The 22,160-nt window shown below is 34.8% G+C and overlaps 1 protein-coding gene across 2 annotated transcripts; it reads right to left on the bottom strand.

Moving 5' to 3' along the window:
- Window positions 1-656: 656 nt before the first annotated feature.
- Window positions 657-20,773, bottom strand: LOC110097705 (ubiquitin domain-containing protein DSK2b). Of its 2 annotated transcripts, none has more exons than XM_020824241.2 (8): window positions 20,383-20,773; window positions 4,166-4,975; window positions 3,875-4,083; window positions 3,684-3,797; window positions 3,555-3,592; window positions 3,076-3,104; window positions 1,220-1,300; window positions 657-1,111 (listed from the first exon to the last, which is right to left on the bottom strand). In XM_020824241.2, exons 1-8 carry the CDS (start codon window positions 20,615-20,617, stop codon window positions 963-965), a joined length of 1,665 nt encoding a protein of 554 aa, XP_020679900.1. In that variant the 5' UTR covers window positions 20,618-20,773; the 3' UTR covers window positions 657-962. The 2 variants fall into 2 exon arrangements, with proteins under 2 accessions (XP_020679900.1, XP_020679899.1); XM_020824240.2 differs by having other exon boundaries at window positions 3,555-3,613; window positions 20,383-20,772.
- Between the last annotated feature and the right edge of the window lie 1,387 nt (window positions 20,774-22,160).

The following is a 22,160-nucleotide window of genomic DNA, read 5'->3' as shown; positions in this document are numbered from 1 at the left end:
ATATTTTTGTGTGAAAAAATATGTGTGTATATATATACATATATGAATGATCAAAATCTACCTAACACATGTAACATGTTTGATAGACAATTGAAGCAAACTAAGAAGAAGTTGAGAAAAAATAATGACTAAAAATAGTTAAAAAAATATAAAATAATTTCATGTAACATTACATTGACACTCAATAGATAAAACAAAAGGATTCCATGTAAAAGCCGAGGAGATTGTCAAAACGATAGCTTCGTTTGCAATGATTTTTTTACTATTTTATAAAATTATTTTTTTAAAACAAAAATATCTTTAAAGTAAGAAAAAAACAATAATCTAAAACCGTCACAAACAAAGCCTAAAACTTTGCAAATCACCAGGCAAATATCCCGTTATATCTCATTAAGCAATCATGTAATTTTTCTTAGAGTGAATTAAATACATAACCATATCTTAATCATTTACAAAACTAACACCTTTACTATTTTAATGAACCATCAAATTGCTACATTTACCTTACCATAATTAAATTATAAGAAATTTAAAAAATAAATAAATATAGAAGGTACAAATTTTATAAATAACAAAGATCAGAATATCATGTACGCAATTACCCCTTTATTTATTCACCATATTTCCAAATACTTCTCAAATTATGAAGTTCTGAGGGAACCAAACATCGAAGGCACCAATCACAGCTGAATCTTTAACATGAGTATATACAAAAGCTATGCGTTTATAACTTTTATCATTCAATAATAACAAGAGATGAAAGTGAGAACAACAATTTTAACTCCCGCAGCGATAAATAAAAGAACAACAATTAGCTCTCAGACAATACCTTCAGTTAATTCCAATGCCTCTGAATAATGAAGCTGTGAGACAGCCATATAAATACAAGGGAGAAACCTTATAGACCCACTAATACTTCGATTTGACGTTGGGATTGGGAAGAAAAATATTTCTTTCGGACTCTAATGACCCAAATTGCCCAATAGCCTCTCCACAGCAGCGTGTACATTACCAGAAGTAGCAATAAGAGCACGAAGGTTCTCCTGGGTGTCGAAGAAGCCCATTTCCTGAAGCTGAGCAAGTTGAGTTGCGTAGAGCTCTTCAGGAGGGGCTGCAGGTAAAGAAATTTAGTTTACTATGAATGTAAAAATATCATTTGTGTAAGGCAATTTTTTTTTTTAAATATAAGAAATTCTTAAGCGCAAGAAAGTATGATTACCATTGTTAGTGGGAACACCGAGATTACCACCTGCGCCGAGTCCACCGAACATCTGCATCAAAAATTCCATTCCTGTGTTGCCTGACATAGCAGTTGTTAAAACATGGGAAAAAATAAGTTTGCAGATCGATGTACGGCTAGACCACGTAAAAACAAAGAAAATAATTTATTGGACAAGATAATGATTCAGGTTGCAAGATTATGACGGGGAAACAAACATGGCCTGAGGAGGCCTAATTATAAATTGATATAATTGAAAGAACCTCGACCGAGCGTGTCTTAATTTAGGGATTCCAGTGATTTTTCAGGAGCCAAATTAATTGGTAGATAACATGCCATCCGGGGATTCATTATCATGATGTTCTGCTCCTAGTCCAAAGTTTTGTGTAGGTGACTTTTTAAATACTTTATTCGGTACACTTAAGTTCAATACATGATCTTTGCATTCATGTTTTGAACATTTATCTTGTAAGCATTAATTTTGAAGATGTCCAAAAGTACTAATTCCTAAGTTCTTGCCATGAGCTCAAATGTTTTGTTTATTATGAATTTGATATAGTTTTATGAAAAAGTTTAGTAGTGCCTCTATCTCGCCCTCAAAAAGAGTCTTGCAGGAAGACTGCCAAGCCATGCCACCATACAAAGAGTGGCGTGCATGGTGCAACACAGGAGGCACTGCAACCATAATTTATGTTGACTATGTTACCCACACTAAGAAGGACAAGCCCAATAGTGCATAGCTCTTAGGCAACTTAATCCCACCCTCGTCAAGAAAGACTAGCAAAGGGACTTGAACTTGTGCCTATAAATGTTAGCAAAAATTAGAATTCATTTATTTTTCAAAATTTAAATTGTGTCTTAGCATCGCCTCAAGGGGTGATAAAATGGTGTATTGGGCCATCACAATTTATGTTGCCTATGCTACCCAACCAAGATATGTGAGCATAAATAGCACATAGCACCTAGGTGAAACTTCCTTTAGAAATTTCATAGCACCTTGACATAACCCTCATGTGGGAGTTATTGAATATAGTGTCCAGCAATCCACACAACATTAAGAAAAGCATATGTGGGTCTAGTGCCAATGACTCAATGAGCGACCATAATCACTTCTGTTACTTATGCTATCCAATCAAAGCAGGAATGATGCATATAACCTGGCCGGAATTCCCTTGTTTTTGCTTACTCCTTTTTTTACTTGATGATTTCCTTCCTTCCTTTCTTCCTTAATAGCTTGATTTCTTCCTTTTCTTGTTTGCATGCTTATTTATTTCATTACTTATTTCCTTACTCCTTGTTAGCTTCTTTCCTTCCTTTATCCCTTTCTTCCTTCTTACGTCCTTTCTTACACGCTTTTACTTCTTACCTCCTTACATGTGTAGCTTTACTAAATATTAATAAGTATATTTATGTATCCCTCATATATGATGCTATTTATTTTATTTGATGCCTACATGTGTACATACTCCCCGATTACTTTTTTTTTTTCCTTACACACGACAATTTAATCCCATCATGACTTTTTAGCACGATTGAGGGCAACAGGTTGGTGACATTTCACTATGCAGTCGCTTCCAAGGGTGTCGAGGTGGACCACTTCCCAACATTGCAAACAGAGTCAAAAGATCCAGGTCATCTCGCTTGTTCCAATGTCCAATCATGGATCAATATTGGCGTCAAAATCAATCAGAAAAATATTAGGCTAGAGGCTAACAGGGTTGAACAAACAATACAAAATTAGATTTGTTAATTGTTCAGCCACCATGAACTTCATATCAGGATATATGTAATTAGTCAACTCAGCTACATGTACATAGCAGTGATGTCATCATATAAACTACAAATAAAGTCAATACCTGTGGCACCAGTGGTCTGGTTCTGCCCCCTGCAACATACAGGATAAAGTATTAGGAATGAGTCGCAGTTTAGAAACAGTTCCATTGAGAAATATTTTATAAAACACGTAGTAGAAGTCTGAAGTCTTATAAGAAAAAAAAAGATCCTGATAGAAGAGAACGGAGACACTCAAAGGTAAGACGTTGTAACAATTAAAATTTTTAATATGTAACACAGTATTGACTGTTTTTATGAGTATTATAACAAACAGTTAATTTTTATTAACTTTCATGATAAACAACCAATGAAGAAAGAGAACTAGGACAAAGGTCACTACTGTGCAAAATGTTTCATTAACCAGAAGACTCCATAGTTTCAATGACTGGATGTAACCCTTCCGATCTGAAATCGGAGGGAGAAACAAATAAAAGAATCCAAAGCACAAACGGAAAAAAATGAAAAATAAAAGTGATCGTAGGAGGGGTAAACAGGGCATTACTGGTTTGACTGTTGCCGTCCAAGCACTGAGGAAAGCGACTGTTGCAAAGTCAGAATTTGCTACATTAAACAAAACAAAGATTAAACAATAGCAGAGTAATAATAGCAAACTTTGAGAATTGGATAGAACCTGCAGTGTTTCTGGTGATGCTAGCTGGCGAAGAAATTCAGGATTTTGCATCATGTCTCTCAATTGTGTATTTGATTCCATCATGGCACGCAACTGTGGGTTCATATTAAAAATCTAACAGAAAGTAATCAAACGATAAGTAAAATGCCATTTAGGTCACCGATTGTCATATCATATGAATAGCTAAAAACCTGGTTAATATATTGTGGGTTCGAAAGTAGAGATTGCATCATCTGTGACATGGCTGGATTTTGCAAAACCTGACTAAAAACTGATGAATCTGGCAAGCCACCAGCCATTCTTTCCAATTCTGGAGTACCAAGACCACCTAGGCCAGCAATGCCACCAGTTCTTGAATCACCCACTGTTGTCGATCTGGTATTCGTTTGTGTACCTCCAGCTGCCAAATAAATTATGTACTGACGCAACTATGAACGGATTGACAATCATATATGACAAACACTATAAATTTATATGCATACCAATATTGTTCCAAGGATTAGGAAGCGGGTTAGTATTAGGCAAAGGAGATCCATTTGCAGCATCTGAACTAGCAGTGGAAGTATTTGTTGGCCCCCTAGATTGTGTGCTTCCTTGGTTTCCCAAAAGGGCTGCAAAAGGGTTCAAACCTGCATCACTTCCTGCATTTCCCTCCATGGTTGTTGCGTTAAGGAATGGCTCCTGCACAGTTTCATACATTCGCCTAAGCATATTAAATCCTTCAGGTGAAGATTCAATATTGCTCATGGCTCTGTCAGTATTCCGCATCATTTCTCTCATTAATTCAGGATTTCTGGCAGCTTCCAGAGTCTGCCTTAAAGTATTGGGATCATTTAGAACGTGTGCAAGATCAGGATTTCGGTCAAGTATCTCCCTTATTTGTGGATTGCTCATGATCAGGTTTCGCATCAAGTCAGGATTATTCATCAAATTTTGGATTGCTGGCATGTTCATTATATCCCTCATCATATTTGGGTTCTGAGCAAGTTGCTGCTGCACCTGATCAAATTCTGGAAATCCGGTTCCAAACAAGCCAGAAGCCCCAGAACCAAAAATCCCATTAGAACCCAGTCCAGGGAAAAGTGAGGCACCAAGTTCAGCACCACCCAATCCTCCGCCCTCATTGGAACCAGGAGAAATTCCAGTTGCTGCAGTGTTGTTTGTAGGCGGTGCTCCAAGGCTGGCCGCAGTATTGTTTGTAGGCGATGCTCCAAGGTTCGTGGCAGAATTGTTAGAGGTAGTTGATAGTGCAGCACCACGTACCAAGTGTATTGTGTGATCCGACTCCAAGCCTATTTAAAGATTAGATTTTCATGATTCAACAGATCAGAAACAAAAAAAATGCTATATGAGACCTAGAGAAACATTAGATTTTCTAAATCAGATATCATGAACGGACCAACTGTGAAAATGATCCCAAAAAAAAGAGTTGAGCAGTAGAATAACACTACACTTGGTACGTGGTATTAGAAAAAAGAAAATCTTCCTGCACTCTCCGTCTAACACTTGGTGGAGAGTGTACGTGATATTCAACAAAAAGAATTATCAACTTCATTTTAGAAAAAAGTGATTCTTCCTGCACTCTCCGTCTAACACTTGGTGGAGTGATCTTGTGTCTATACTCATGCATGTACTGTGGCACTTTGTATCTTTTTGGTCCAAGAAGACTCAACTTCTAATGTTGCAAAAACGTATCAACAGGTACAAGAAAATATTATAAGTTATAGGAAAATCTATTACCTTGATACGTTTTTGCAACATTAGAAGTTGATTCTTCTTGATATATATATATATATATATATATATATATTATATATTTATATATACATACATACATATATACATATATTTCTTTCTTCACTCTCCATTTAACACTTGGCGGAGTGATCTTGTGTCCATACACGAATGCACGTGCTGTGGGCACTTCGTATCTTTTTGGTTTAAGAAGAATCAACTTCTAATGTTGTAAAAACGTATAAACAAGAATATAAAATAGTATAGGTTATAGAAATTTTATTACCATGCTATTATATATAGAGAGAGAGACCAAAATAATCCCCTGATTATTCAAATGAAGCCAATTTAGCCAAGAGCATCATATTTATCTAATTTAGTCCCTTGATTATATAAAATTAATTCTAAATCCCTCATGTAAAAATTGAGGGAAATTGGGATGTAAAATTGATCCCAATTTAGTCCAAAGGAATCATTTGGGATTAATTTGTATACTTAAGTGATTAAATTGGAAAAATGTGATACTCAGATTGGCCACATAAAAAAAAGTTGGGAAAATATTTTAGGATTTTACACTTATACATATATACATAATAGAATAGTAAATGTTAAAGATAAGATGTTAAAATTTAAAAGATAAGATATTGCCAATCTTTCAAGATAAGCAACTAAAAGTGGAAAATTAAAAATTCTTTTGTTGAGCTAAGCCTCCTGTTGGATAAAATAGCTAATTTAATAAGATTAAATTTAAGGAGAATATAAAATGTGAACACGCACTAATAAGGAAATCACTTGATGATGTGAGGAGGTAGAAATTTTTTTTAAAAAGTACTTTTAAAGAGACAAAAAATTAATACAATGGAAGCTTATGATAATTATAAAAAAGCTACAAGTGTAGCAAAGAGTGTAGTGAGCAGAAAAATAGCATTTGGAGAGTTATATAATAGGCTTCATGCTAAGAACGGAGAATAGGAGATACATGAAATTGCAAAGACAAAAGATAAAAGACATAAAAATTTTGATCAAATAATATGCATTATAATAAAAGATAATAAAATCTCAATAAAAGATGAAAAAGCTACTTCAAAATATTATTACATGAGAGTTTTTAATATATATATATATATATAAATGGAAGAGCATGATGAACAAAATAATAAGATAAATTATAAATAGCTCCAAAAATTGAAATGTAGCTGACACAAAAGAAGATGCATAAAAAAAACACTTTAAGGTTCGGATAAGATATTGAATGAAATTTCAAAAATTACAGACATACAATTGTGATTTGATTAATAAATCTTTTCAATGTAACTTTGATTGAAGATTAAATATTTTGATATCAATATATATGAAGAAAAATATATTCAAGATTATGCTAATGATAAAGAAATCAAACTTATAAGTCAAATAATGAAATTATGAAAGAATAATAAAACATGAACTTAAAAAAATTATGTTAGTTTAGAAATTAGAATAATCAATTGATTTCGTGACATGAAGATCTACCACAAAATGGGGGTTTGCATTCAGATAACAAAGAAGTATAGAGAGCAAAGCAAAGACTTTCGTAAGATCTGTATTAATCTTGAAAAAGCTTATATAATTGAGCACCACGAGAATTAATTTTTTGTGCAATAAGAAAGAAAGATGAGTTTGTGAATGATAAAATTATTGAAGATATGTATTATTGATTTGAACACTAACTAGTATTAGAAGTTGAGCAGATACTTATAAAATTCCAATTAAAATATGATTACATCATAAGGAGATTCTCACAAAGAACATAAAATGTGAGGAGCATAGGTGAATTCTTTTGCAAATAACTTAATTCAAATTAGTTGCACATCTACTAAAATAAGTGGGAGGCTAGGATAACAAAGAAAAATATTCAGAACATACATGCAAATAACACATTGTATAGAAAAATGCAGGTAGTTGAAATAATGTCCACTACATGCGCTATAACACAGTGCACTCAGAGCAAACATTATTACTTTCTTTGTTTTAGGGTTCAATAGTCTATTACATTTAATTGTATTAATTCATTGCTAATGTTTTTAGCTAGGTTTCATTTCAAGCCCTTTTAAACCTAACTAAACCCATCTTGCACATTACTACCCACTGGATGGTGACATTTTAGCTCTGAGACAACCAAAGGATGACGATAAATTATAAGAAAAGTCAAAATTCAATGAATAATTCTATAAATAAAAATTCAATGATTAAAGGACCATTGGATGCGTTTTTAACTCAAAATCCCTTTCTAATGCTGAAACAAAGAAAGGGTACAACAACAACATCAAGCCTTTATCCCACTACGTGGGGTCGGCTACATGAATCCTTTTTCTCCATTGTGTCCTATTAAAAGTCAAATTCTCGTTTAAATCTAATAAAGAAAGGTCATTCCTAATATTTTCTAACCAAGTCTTTTTAGGTCTACCCCTACCTTTCTTAACATAAGTCAAATCTAATACCTCTACTCTCCTAACCGGGTCATCGCAAGGCCGCCGTTCTATGTGACCAAAGCATCTAAGGCGACTTTCTCTAATCTTATCTTCTACTGGAGCTACTCCAACCTTTTCACGTATATGCTCATTTCGTATCATATCTCTAAGGGTAAAGCCACTCATCCACCTGAGCATCCTCATCTCTGCCACACTTAACTTAGTATTATGCTTCTCTTTTAAAGGCCAACATTCGGCACCATAAAGCATTGCAGGCCTCACTACCATCTTATAGAATTTTCCCTTAAGTTTGAGGGATACATTTCTATCACATAACAAGCCCGATGCATTCCGCCACTTCAACCATCCAACTTGAATTCTACTGATAATATCCCCATCTATTTCACCATCACTCTGAACAATAGATCCAAGATACCTAAAACGTGTACTCTTATTAACGACTTGATCGCGGCCAAAGTCACATCCTCACTAGGTCTATTACTACTATAAATTACACTCCATGTTTTCGTTTTAGATCTACTCCAAGCGAAAACTTTAGACTCTAAGGTGACCTCCATAATTCAGTTTACCTTCAACTCCCTCTCTAATCTTATCACAAGAAGAATATCTCAACAAAAGCATACACCAAGGTACATCCTCTTGCAAATGTCTAGTGAGAAATCCATAGACTAAAAGCAAAAATATATGGGCTTAGTGTGATCCTTGATTAACCCAACCGAATAGGGAAATACTTGTCATCCATACCTGTGTTTGAACAAGTAATAGCTCCTGCATACATATCTTTAATGATTTGATATAAGGCATTATTTGACACCTTTCTTTTCAAGAACTCTCCATAGCACTTCTCTTGGAACTTTATCATATGCTTTTTCTAAATCAAAAATATCATATGTAGATCCTCCTTATTTTCTTCTATATTCTCCATCAAACTCTTAATAATGTATGCTTCCATAGTCGACCTACCCGGCATGAATCAAATTTGATTGGAAACATTAGTATCACGCCGCAACCTATGCTCCATAACTCGCTCCCAATAGTTTTAAGTATGACACATTAACTTAATACCTCTATATTGCACAATCTTGTGCATCACCTTTATTCTTAAAAATAGAATTAACACCATATTCTCCACTCATCTGGCATCTTCTATATCTTCAAAATAGTTTTAAAAAGTTTAGTAAGGCCATGAAATTCCTTCATCTCCTAAGCATTTCCACACCTCTATTGAATATCATCAGGTCCAACAACTTTTCCACCCCTTCATTTTCTTTAAAGCTCTCTAACTACATTTAACTAATACGCCGATAAAAACATAAATCTTTATTTTCATTAGGATGCTAAGGTCACTATAATCAATCTTATTTTCACAATCTTCATTAAAAAGTTTAGCAAATATCTCATCCATCTTTGTTGATATCAATCTTCTAAGAAAATATTTTTTGACCTTCATCTTTAATACACTCACTTGAACTAAATCCTTACTATCCTATGATGTGAAACGAGAGAGGATTGGATCCTAAATGTTTGAAGAGCAAATCAAAGGGGTTCTAACAGCAACTGTTGACTCTTAGAAAATTATGGAGCCAGCAATCTCCAGTGCTTGAATAAACTTGGGCAACTGTTATAAGGCTATCTGGGGCTTTACAACCAATTTCAGACCTCCCGGGGTGAGGACAGCAACTTGATGGCTGCAGGAATCTGTAGAACAGCACACCAGGATTGAGCAGAGAATTGCTGGACAGCAGATTTGCTGTGGTAAAAACAGCAATATTGGGGCATCATGGCTACGGGATTCAAGAGGAATGATTGCTGGAAATTTCTGGCTGCAGCTTTACAGGAGGAAGACCCAACGTCCAGGCAGCATTTGGGAGAGAATTGTAGAAGGAAATTATATATCAGCCTTGGGAATATTCGGCCACAGATAAATACGGAGATGGTTCAATTCCAACGTGAGGGAGGCTGAAATTGTAGGCAGAATTATGGCCAGGTTTGGAAATACTTCAACGTGAGTGAAACTGAGATTGTGGGCCAGAAATTGTGGTGGATCTTGGATATCTGGCCACGGGAAGGAATTTGAATTGTTTCCAAGAGAGGATGTGGCTTTAGGAAAAAATCTATGGGGTATTAATGAGGGGGGCCGGTGGAGCGCATAGCTAGAGATGAATTAATGGGGTGGGATTTAAATTCCTGCTTACAAAAAATCCTTAGATTTAGGGAATCATTAGGATTTTAATCAAATCTAATTTTAATTTCAGTTTTAATTAAATTAGGAGGGAATTGATTTGAAATTTAATCAAATCAAAGAAATTAATGCCATGATGGGGGAGTAAGGAGGAACTAATTGAAATTGAATTCAAATTAATTAGAGATAGGGAGCTTAAATGAGAATTAATGGAGAGGCCATTAATGGTGGCCAGCGGCATGAAAGAGGAGGGAGGGGATGGTAGTAAGTGTTTTATGAGTTTCCAAAACAGCTTGGCCAATTAGGATGGAAAATAATGAATCCTCTCCAAATTGAATTTAAGATTGGATTCAAAATATGAAACTTTCCTTTTAGACTTTTGCAAATATGGAAAGTTTAACCTCAAATTTGAATTTCAAATTTTGAATTCAAAAGTGCTAGATTCTCTCCTTTATTGCAAAAACCAAGTTAAGGGGTCATTATGACATTTGAATGTATAATGACTTGGATCATGAGTGTGGCCGGCGGTCCAAAGGAGGGAGGAGGTGCCGCCGATCGGGTGGGGAAGGCGTGGGAGGAGGCCGGCGATCGGTGGGTGATAGTCGTCGGCTTGGGGAGGTGGAGCTAGAGGAAGACTTGGGTGATGAAGAGTGGGAGAAAGAGAGAACAGAATTATTAATGAAAAGCTAGAAGATACACTAACGAACTCACAAAGAGATCGTAAGAACCGCGAACCTCGGACTCTTCCAAAGATTGACGGGTATTGCGTTTGCCCTCACCTTGGGCTTTCCATAGAACTCACACAGAGATCTAGGAGAGTTGAACTCACCAAGAGATCAAGAAAATATGAACTCACAAAGAGATCAAAAGTAAAAATTTTCATTCATCATAATCATCATCCTAATACAAGAGAATGAGTCTCTATATATGGGCTTCAAGAGAAATTAAAAGACACATTTGCCCCTTGGGCTTACATAAGACGAGAGGGTAAAAAAGGAAAATTGTGAAACTAAATTAAAATACACTTAATAAATGAAAATAAAACAAAGTGATCTCGGTCGTCGATCTTCAGCTCCTCTTCGGATTGGCATGGACGGTTGGATGTCCGCATCATCCTATCTCTTTGTTTGGCTTAACTTATACATATATCTTTCTCCCTCTTTAATATCTAATCTATTATATAAATCACTAAAAGCTAATGCCTTTGCTGAAACAAAGAAAGGGTAAAATACAAAAAAAAAAAATTGTTGTTAGAAGGAGATGAGAGAAAGAACAATTCAAATATTTTGGTGAGATTGATATACGATGCAAGAATCTCCTCACAAGCAGTCAAGTACGATAGCAATCCGGAAGCGGTGGAGAAATTTGGATAATTTTGTCCCGGGATGAAACATCTAAAAGCTATCATGGTAAAAGTATCATAATTTAAAATGTGATACAACAAATGCAACATTTTTTGAAGTGCCATAATCCCATAATGGGATTTATTATCTTATGAGTGATGGTTTGAGATCTCATAATGAGAAATATTAAGTCAACTTTTGGTTAATTATCCAAGAGGAAGTACATTAACAAAATCAATTGATATCCACCTCATTCAAAGAATGCCACAATGATTTTTGAATCACTAAGCAAACATATAGAAGAGATTGAACCACATTGTGTTATACAAGTAGTCATTGACAATACCTCAAAGAATGTTCTAGTTAGCAAGTCACTACATGGCAGCACTTCATTATGTCTATTATGTTGATACATTTCTTTTGAAAAGTTTAGCTGCCTATTGTTGAATCTTTAGTGATTTTATTGTAGGAAAGTTGCTGATAAATAAGTATTCATTTTTCTATTTGACACTCCATGCATTGCTCATTGCTTGGATTTGATAATAGAGTCTATTTTAAGATTCAAAAACTAAAAAGATGCTTTAATAGAGCGGTGATCATGAATAATTTCATTTATTTAAGATCACATTTGATGAAAATATGCTCAAATCAAAGATCACTAGTAGATCAGCTAAGATTCAATTTATCATTTCTTTTTGAGTGTGAACCCCTTTCATCAACAACATATTTACATATAAAGAATTTGTATTGGGCCCTTATTCAAATGACACAAAAGCTGACCGACCAGAGCAAACAGTCCTATTGGAACATTGTGGTGTTTTCACTCAAAGTGGTCCTTTGTTGAAGATCCTCCATTTGGGCAAAACAGAGAAAAGGCCTATGATGGGTTAAATATATGAGGCAATGGTTAGGGACAAAGAAACAATAATTATATTTTTTATAAAAAATTAAAACTAGGAAAACATTTTTAGAATTATTAGTAAAAGGTAAAAGGTGCAGCAACATGATCTTTTGCATGAGGATGCCTGCTTTTTAAAATTATTATCGCTTTTGGGTAAACAGAACATTGCAAAATACAAATAAATGATAGTTTATATGCATTTAGAGGAAGATTGATTAAAAATACTGATGAAGAATATAAAATAAGAAATGAGTTGAGAGTAAATTATGAGTAAAGGAACTATAAGACAAAGAACAACTTGGGCACCAAAGTTTTTACATGAATTTAATAACTAGAAAGTAAACAACTAAAATTCACATACGCCATAGTTTTATAATATAAATTATAATAATATATAATAATAAATTCAAATTTAAATAATACTACAAGTTGCCTAACATAAATTCACATTCACAAAGTTATGAGATTAAAGTGCCTAGCCTTACTTTCACATAAATCTAAATATAAGTGGAGTGAATTTGAACAAGTATAAAATAATATATATATATATATAGAGAGAGAGAGAGAGAGAGAGAGAGAGAGAGAGAGAGAGAACTATCGTGATATATATGCTGCTAATGAATAGTTAATAAGACAATTAGATCAAGAATCAGTGATTGATGCTGAAGATCTAGCATGGAGGACTATAGTTAAATCTAATGATGTTTATGAAAGAAAGTATAATTTGTGCGACCAATCATAAAAAAAGAAAAGAAAATTAATCTTTATTTTTAAGTTTATCAATCTTGCAAATATACAAAAAGGTGATGAGGATAACAAAGTAAATTATGATTTGGGAGATAATGACGATATTAATGAAGAATACGAGGATATTTTAGCTTATGATAACAATTGTGAATCTCATGATAGTTTAATCTTTTAAAAATTATGAGAGTAGCAATAAAACTATACCTAGCTATTTGAGTGATTAAACCAACTCATCAATGTATAACAATTTTGACCTAATATTATACATTCTAATAACAATGGTATTTTTTTTATAAAATAAGTCGTCATTGTCATGATAATTCATTCTCTAATAGCCACCTTTCATAAATTTTTATGTATGTTAAAATATGAAACTGATAGTGGTTATTTGTATTAATATATTTTATCTTATATATCGTTAAACTGTTAATAATTTATCCATAATTTCTTAATCTTTTGCACAGCCTTTAAAATAATAAACATTATGCCATGCACTAGTCGCTATGAATTTACGTGACCTTTGTTTTGGTGCGTTATTTCTTATTGATAAATAGGATTTAGGTTTTAGAAGATATGGGACTTCGGATTAGTATTGTAAAGGTAGAACACACAATATATAATTATAGAGGGCGTGATATTAACAAGTACCAATCAATATTATTAGCAGTTAAAGATTTAAGTGATACATAATAGAAGATAAAGTGATAAATTCCTAGAGCTAATTATAGACATCAAACTCTACATCATTTATCCTGATTTGAAAGATTAAACTCCAATGAATGTCATGATTATTCGACAAGTTTTACGCTGGCTATCGACTACCTAACACAACCCTCCACTTTCTCAATTCCAACATGTTCTGAGAAAAAGTTTCTTTTGTAAGGATGCCCAAAAACAATCGCATGAAGGTCTGCCCTTCCACTTGAGAAGGGGGATCAAGTAATCATCATCAGTAATTATAAAATCTCATCAACAAGTATAGTTCCTAGGCGCAAATCAATTAGTTCAAAAAAATATTGCTTTTATAAGGTGGCCCAGATGGAATTTAAGATGTGTATGAAACTTAGGATTGATAATATAGAATTGTGAATCTGAAGCTTGAGAAAGATACACATGGTACCCTACTACTACAGCAACAACAACAACAACAAAATCAACATCAAGCCTTTATCCCACTACGTTGGGTCAGCTACACGAATCTTTTTTCTCAATTGTGTCATGTTAAGAGTCAAATTCTCATTTAAATAAGATGATATTGGTGTGAAAAAGGTGTAGCTTGGACAAACAGCTCCTGCTAACGTGAGGTCAACCAAGGGTCCATGCAAATAGCCTATCCTCTAAAGCTATGCAACAATATCCAAAGAACAAATCCAAAATGGACCAAACATATAAATTTGATTTGATTTGGTTAGGGTAAATATTAGTTTGATTCTGGTTCTTGAAATGCTCGTAATCAATCTAATGAATAGGTTATCTAATATATGGTCAAGTAATCAAAAATTGAACCAAACCTGACAAAAAAAAAATTAATTTTAGAAAAAGGTAAATGTCAAACTGTATAATAAAATAGACAATAGTATTATTATCTTTTGTGTTGATATAGATAGCGATCAAATGAAGTGGACAGTGCTTGCATGTTTTTATTTTTTTAATTAATGTAAATAGTGGCTTTATAACTTTTTTTCTACTCAATTCCAGAATGAATGTTATAATCGTTTCAGTTTAATTTTGATTATGGAATGAATGATTTGATCTTTCATATAATCATATCTTTCTAATTGTAGAATACATACTGTATGATCAAGTTTATATGTTGGTATTTGATAATCAAGTGATCTACTCCATATTTATACCCTTCAACTTTTATTATATACTTTGTCTAAGAAAATGATCAGGCTGTCTAAATTTGGACATGAGAATCTAACCAAATTAACCAGTTCCGGTTTAGTTCATATCCCAGTCTGGTAGAGTGTAGTTTCAAAAATGGTGGAACCAAACATATTTCTCTTATTTCTCCTAGTATTAATTTGGCCAAGAACCGAACAGATCAAACATGGCACTCTTCCTAATATCTACATTTCATAGGGACTATTTCAATTAATCAAACTCATGATCCCTCTCAAGCCGCAATGGAGGAAATACAAACATTACTCCAAAGGACCAAAACAACCCCTCTATTAAGCTAACCTAGAATGCAAATGGAAAATAACTCTGGAAATTCAAAGTTTTCATCTCTTCTTAAAAGGAAATAAGTTTCCAGATAATTTATCCATTGACTAATAAAATTTAACTTGCACCTTCTGCTTTAGTTAAGCAAATCAGACCTTGCATGCATCAACCAATCTATAAAACTTTTCGATCAAAATTACCATCAAAAGATCACCTTGCAGATCACAACAAGGGCTCTCTGCAGCAGATGTTGGGTGGCGATAATCACCATAGTCTAGAGCCTACCTATTTACACCATAGCAATGTCTGTAACCATGATTAACATGCCAATTCAACTAGTCAGCTATTTGATCACAAGCAACACCTTGATTATCAGATGCAAGGATATTCTATCTTAGTTCAGCATGAAACGAAAGCATAAAGGTTGAAGATTATGAAAGCGTTGCAAGTCTATTGACCATATAGCTTCCCATAGACTTAATCATCCCTAGTGAGAATTTATTGACCACATAGCTTCCCAAGATTATGGAAGTACTGCAAGTTCAAGTTGGACTTTCATTGTAGTCAAATGCTCTTGCAACCATTAAAATATCTCATCACGTAGTTCATCAATTAATGACTCTGAAATTGAGTCTCATTACTTGTAGAAATTTGAAGCAATTTAGAGCTCTAATACTAAATATAATTCAAGATTTGCCAAAACACTTAGTTTTCTACTAAAAACTATTGCTATAAATAACATTCAAAAATAAAAAATTATATAATGCAAATTTTATTGATTTTCTACCGAATATGCGAACAATCTAATGCAAATATATACATGTGTATGCAAAGATTTAAAAGTAAACTATTTAGAACAAAAATATAAATGATATGATGCAATTTTTATTGATGTTCTACCGAATATGCAAACAATCTAATGCAAAAATATACACGTGTATGCAAACATTCAAAAATAAAAATGACATGATGCAATTTTTATTGATTTTCTACCGAAAATGCAAAAAATCCAATGCAAATATATAAACATGTGCATGCAAAAATTCAAAAGAAAACTACTTAGACCAAACATTTTTTTCCTAAGGATGAATAATAGAAAAAAGAAAGAACCCAAATTTTGTGAAAAACATAAATGTATACCCAGGAAGATATTCACCATAAGAATTTTAAATCAAACAAAGAAACATGTATTTTTAAAATGTCATGTAAAAAACTGACAACTTAGATGTGACATAATTAGTTAATTACACTTACATTTTGCAAACAATAATTAAATTAACAAAATGATTAAAAATATATATATAAAGAACAAAAATACAAGTTACACATCAACAAGGACGTTGCAATGCATCATATATATCAGATCAAGTTACCTACGATTACAATCTGCAACCAAGAACAAAATTAAGAAGAAAATGAGGTAAAGAAGAAACTAACAATCAAATTGTAATTGAAAAAAGACACTGAATCTTAGGAGACTTTGGAAGACAAAATATCTTCAAATCCAAAGAGAATTACAATTACTTATTCAATAACCCAAACTGCTTTCAGAGAAAGTAAATTTCCCGAGAACTGAAGCATATAATAAGATAAGGTATAATTCATGAGAAAGCACCGATAAATGCAAGGCATGATATGTGAGCATATCTAATCCAAAGCACACACGGTTGAGTTCTAAAACATCATGGACGAGGTCTTCTATCATACCTTAGATGGCCCTATGAAAAACCAAGATCCTAGAGAAGCACACAAATAGAAGAATTCAACTTTGGGCATACCATATGATACCTACAAGTAATTAGTAGAAACATATTGATGTAGAACGGGAGAGAAGTAACCCAAGAGGGGCCTTTGAATGTTTCGGCCAACAGCAGGTTGGCATTCCAATTCTTTCCCAAGATGTGCACTGTCCCGTGGACAGATTTTGAGGAAATCAAATAAGGGGGAGGCGGTAAGCTGGGAGGAAATTAGGAATTATTTCCTAATTCCTATTCTCAAAGATTTGGAAACTAATTAAAGGCTTTGGGCTTTAGGATTTCGGCTACCAGAAGGTGGGAATTTTGAATTTATTCCCAAAGGAGGAGATGGGGTTTAGGAAATATTTCCTATCCCAAATTTAGGAAAGGGGGGCCGGCAGCTTGCATGAATAAGGGAGGATTTAATGAGGTGATTTAAGGCTTCTAGATTTGACTTTAGGAATTAGGAAAGTAATGAAATAAATCCAATTTGAATTTAAAATTCAAATTGATTTAAATTAAGTACTTTCCTAAAATAGGCGAACTAAATTAGGAAATAAATTTTGAATTTCAAATTTAGATTATTTGAATTTCAAATTAAGTCCAAATGTCATTCACCCCAAATTAGGAAACTCGAGAAGGAAGAGGGAAGGGTGATGCCGGCGGCTAGGGAGCCATGGCTGGTGGTTTGGAGGATTTTCTGGTGAGGTGGTCGGCGGCTTATGGCGGAATGGAGACGACGATGGTGGACGTAGGTAGAGGATGACAACGACGGCTAGGAACAATAAGAAGGAACAAAATAAAAACAAAAGATAGAAAATAAAAACCGCGAGCCTTGGACTCTTCCGAAGACTGACGGGTGATTATTTGTCCTTCTCCAAGAACTTCAAGTTACGAGCACGGACCCATCCTGCGACTGGTGAAAACTCTGAATCCTTCCCATAGGACTCTCACTATCGTCCTCTCAAAAGAACACAAATTTTAATATCAATCATCAATCCCTATTACAATAGCTTAAGGCCATATGTATAGGTCACAACATAAGAAAACTCAAAATACAAAATTGCCCCTTGGGCCACAACACGCACATAAACCAACCTAGGGGTAAAATAGAAAATACATCAAATAAGAACTAAAATTCAGGAAAATAACTCATAATTGAAGATTTAAATTATAGTCGTCGATTTACGATGCCTCCTGTGATAGATGCGCCAAATCTTCGTACCGATGTCCGCATCACATACTTTACAATGAACATGAATCATATCGCACAAATATATGTGTTGCCCGTCACACATCTACAACTCTACTGCAATAATACACAGTCAAAAGCAAACAGCATTAGACCCAAATACAACTCAAAAGAAAATAATTCACACAGCATAACCAGCATGCATTTTTTACAATAACTATACACAGCAACACTCCATAACTTCATATTATTTTGGACACTAAAATCTATTCTTTTTCTATTCCTATGACTAAAACTTTGCTTTAGTGAATAAAGGCTTCTAATGTATAATATTCGTTGATCCAAATATTCCTGATATCATTTAATCTGTTGCTGGCAAAGTTGCATCTCTCACAATCTTACTCTAGCACAAAATGGTAGTGGTTACATATCCTTAGCTCTTTAATGTAGAAGTTGATGAGGATAGGCGCTGGTAAGAGTGCATGCAGAAGCAGGATTCTGAAAAAATGCATAAACATATTAACTCCCACAAAACCTGCTTCAGCTAGATCTGCATAATCAAAATTCTACGGCAACAAGTATCACAGATGCAAAGTTCTGTAAAAACCTTACAGACCCGTAAGAATGGCAAGACAATGAACACTACAAATATTGAGTTCTAAAAGAAATTTTCAATGGGTCAGCAGTACTCTTAGAACTACAAAGCAGAAGAAGAGTTATGCATGAAAATTTGAGGCTGAAGCACTGAACTCATACATCATGCACCATACATGCATATTATAAGAGCTCATAAATCATGATATAAAAGAGAATAATCCATATTGGAAAAAAAAATGGTAGGCAATGGAATGGTCAACCCAAATGGTTTCTTAATATATTCATAATGTCACATCCAATCTGAATAACTCAATTAAATGGCTTGGAAAGTTGTTATGGCTTGCATGGATCGAACCACTAGCAGAGGGGTACTTTCCATCATCATTTACATTATAGCAAAAAGCACAAAATGGCTCAAGGAAAGAAAGAAGTGAACATTTCTAATGACTAGCAGAAACTATGCACAAGATGTGGATTCCCTTATCAAACCATCAGCATCAGCCTAATGACTATATATATATCATAGTTCAAGATGGAGAATTAACTCATCTTTGTAGATATTTCCCGTAGCACATCATGACATACAAACTCCTTAAGATTTGATAATCAACTATATTTATAGCAAAAAATTGCATCAAGGTGATTGATTGTACCCATGTGGATGCCTGCAATTCTAAGATGAAGCCATTCGCATACATAGGGTAGTGGAAACCAGCACATAATGTATAAAAATTCAATATATGCTCCACCTACTTAATGACCGGATGGGAAGGCACATGAAAAATTAATCATCTTCCATTCTAGGCACACCAGATCACAGTTGTGAGTTTCTAAGCCACCTCCAGGACATAGCTTTAATAGTTCATGTAGCACCAACTATTCGCAAAGATTTTTTTGGCTTAGATGAGAAATATGCTTAGAAAATCACTATTTTGCACGTGCACCTTCTCTATGACTTCATGTCATGCACATCAAATGCACAACATATTGAAATGAAATGATGGATACTATGGAGATTAACATTTATAATAAAAAGTACATTCAGTACATGCAATCCCACTTTCCAAAGCTTCTACGTATTCATCTCTATATATATATAGATCTCAATGCAAATTGCATCATAAATCCCCAAGGAGAACCCGAATCAAAGAAAATTTCAACTGATGTGCATCGTTTTATCACCTCAAGCTAAATCAGTAGACCAGCAAACAGAACTTAAATACATGCCATTTGAACATGATTGCTTCTCATAAACCCAAAATCCACATATTCATGAAAATTTTTCATCAAAAATTTCTGAAGGACAAACTGACTCTAAGAATTTCAACTAATGTGCAGCATTTTATCACTTCAAGCTCAATCAGTGGACCAGCAAACAGAATTATAAATGCATTCCATTGACGCATAATTACTTCTCATAAACCAAACATCCACATATTCACCCAAAAAAAGAAAAAAATCAGACATTCATGCAAGCGATTCTATTTCTTCTTCCAGCTATCCAAAACAGCAGTATCCAAACAACCAAGCTTTAAACGAAATAAAACAAACAATCACCAATCAATGCCGACTCGCCCTGGATCCATCAAAATAAAACGAAAAGCAAATGAAGATGGAAACAGACGCGAACCATAGCTCTCTAGGGTTTTGTCGTCCTTCAAGATTCGTCCCTTGTAAATCAATCTCTGCTGCTCCGCGGGCACGTCGCACTTCTCCGAAACAAGGCTTTTGAAAGCGCTGACGAAGGCGTCGAGGGCCGTCTGGACGGAGAACTTCGATCCATTGGAGCAGCGGATGTGTATGGTGGCAGGGCTGGCCGCTGGACTAGCGACGCTCGAGTCGCCAGAATCACCATCAGCACCCATGGAGGCTGGAAATCACGGACTGCGAACCCTAGGAATTGACGAATCGGGACTCGAATCCCAGAAAATTTACCTCAAGTTTCTTCTAGTTCCTCCGCGGTGGAAAACAGAAAAGCGGAGAAAGTAGGAAGCTTCGAGACGTATGCTTCCTTCGCGGAAAAATAAATAATCTGGTAATAGTTTTTTTCTGTATATATACTATGCTATTATTATAAAAAAGGGATTTGATTTTCCTTTTACATCAATGGTAGCCATCCATTTTAATTTAATTTAATTATTCAAATAAAATCTCAATTTTTTTATTTTAATTATTATAATTATAATTAATTATTAATTATAAAGTTGATGTATTAATAATTCCACTAAAATGAATGCTTGCCTCATTGTCCAGCGTCCCTTTAGATATAGCCTCTAACTTAGACTTTAAGGCTTCACATGAAGAATATTTTTGAATGAGTCGTTGTTTCTTCGCCTTGTTGGTCATATCAGAGTCTGTGCTTCTTTTCCTTTGTTGCTCAGAAGTTGTGTTGGGAGTTTGTTGTGAAGGTAACGTTCTTTGCCAAGTCTTCTTTGTTCCTATTCATGTTGGCTCATAAATCCCAATGAGAGTTCTCTCAAAAGGTAGGGCTGTCAATAATTGACACGACCCGAAAACCCGACTCGAACACGACCCGGAATTTTCGGGTTGGACACGACCCGTTCAAAAAACGGGTCGGGTTCGGGTTCATAAAAGTGACCCGGATGGAATTTCGGGTCTGGTCCGGGTTAACCCGGTAACCCGCTAATGACCCGTTTCGACCCGCGGTTTCGACCCGCGGTATATTTCACGCGGCGTAAATGTGTGCCGGCGTTAAGCGTGCGTAAGCGGAATTCATTTCGACTTAAGGCCTTAAGTTAGGGTTTCGTCATTCACGCGCCGTAAAGTCGAGCTCTCCTCTCCTTCGCTGCTTCGCTGCTTCGTCTAGGGTTTCTCGTTTCTGAATATCGTTTTCTTCTCTGCAGATCTCCTCGATCTGTCGACGGTTTACTCTCTTCTCCTTCTGTGGCAGATTCTTGGTCCTTGGTTTCGTGGTGTTCATCGTGCACATCTGCTTTGGATCAACAAGAACACTTACCTCTCTCGCTGTTTGTATCTCTCATCTTCTTTCCTTTCTTCTCCTTTTCCTTTGATCTACATGTTGTGAAATGCGAAGTTCCTTTTGGGGTTAGGGTTTTTTCGTATTCTGGTGCAAATGAGCCAAGTCGAGCTCGATTTTCTAGTTTTCTTTGTTCAGTTTCTGCTGGTTTTTTTGTTAGGTTATTGCAGTGATGCACTTATGTCATTGTGGGCCTCCGAAGGAGCACCGCTCGCGGGGGTTCGAATGCAGAGGGTACGGCCGCACTATCCCGTAGGACAAAACGATCGTATGCCTCTACGCTCGACACGAACGGGTCGATGGGAGGGCAGATTGGATCGCGCATACGACTAACCATTGGGGATAGATGCTGTCGCCAGCACACCCCGATGGGTAGCAATAAACACGACCTAGTCACGGGTTTCCCCCAC

The sequence above is a fragment of the Dendrobium catenatum genome, unplaced genomic scaffold, assembly GCF_001605985.2.
Source record: "Dendrobium catenatum unplaced genomic scaffold, ASM160598v2 fragScaff_scaffold_669, whole genome shotgun sequence".
Taxonomy (NCBI): Eukaryota; Viridiplantae; Streptophyta; class Magnoliopsida; order Asparagales; family Orchidaceae; genus Dendrobium; species Dendrobium catenatum.
The sequence above is the reverse complement of the archived record's forward strand: the minus strand, read 5'-3'. Positions and strand labels throughout refer to the sequence as shown.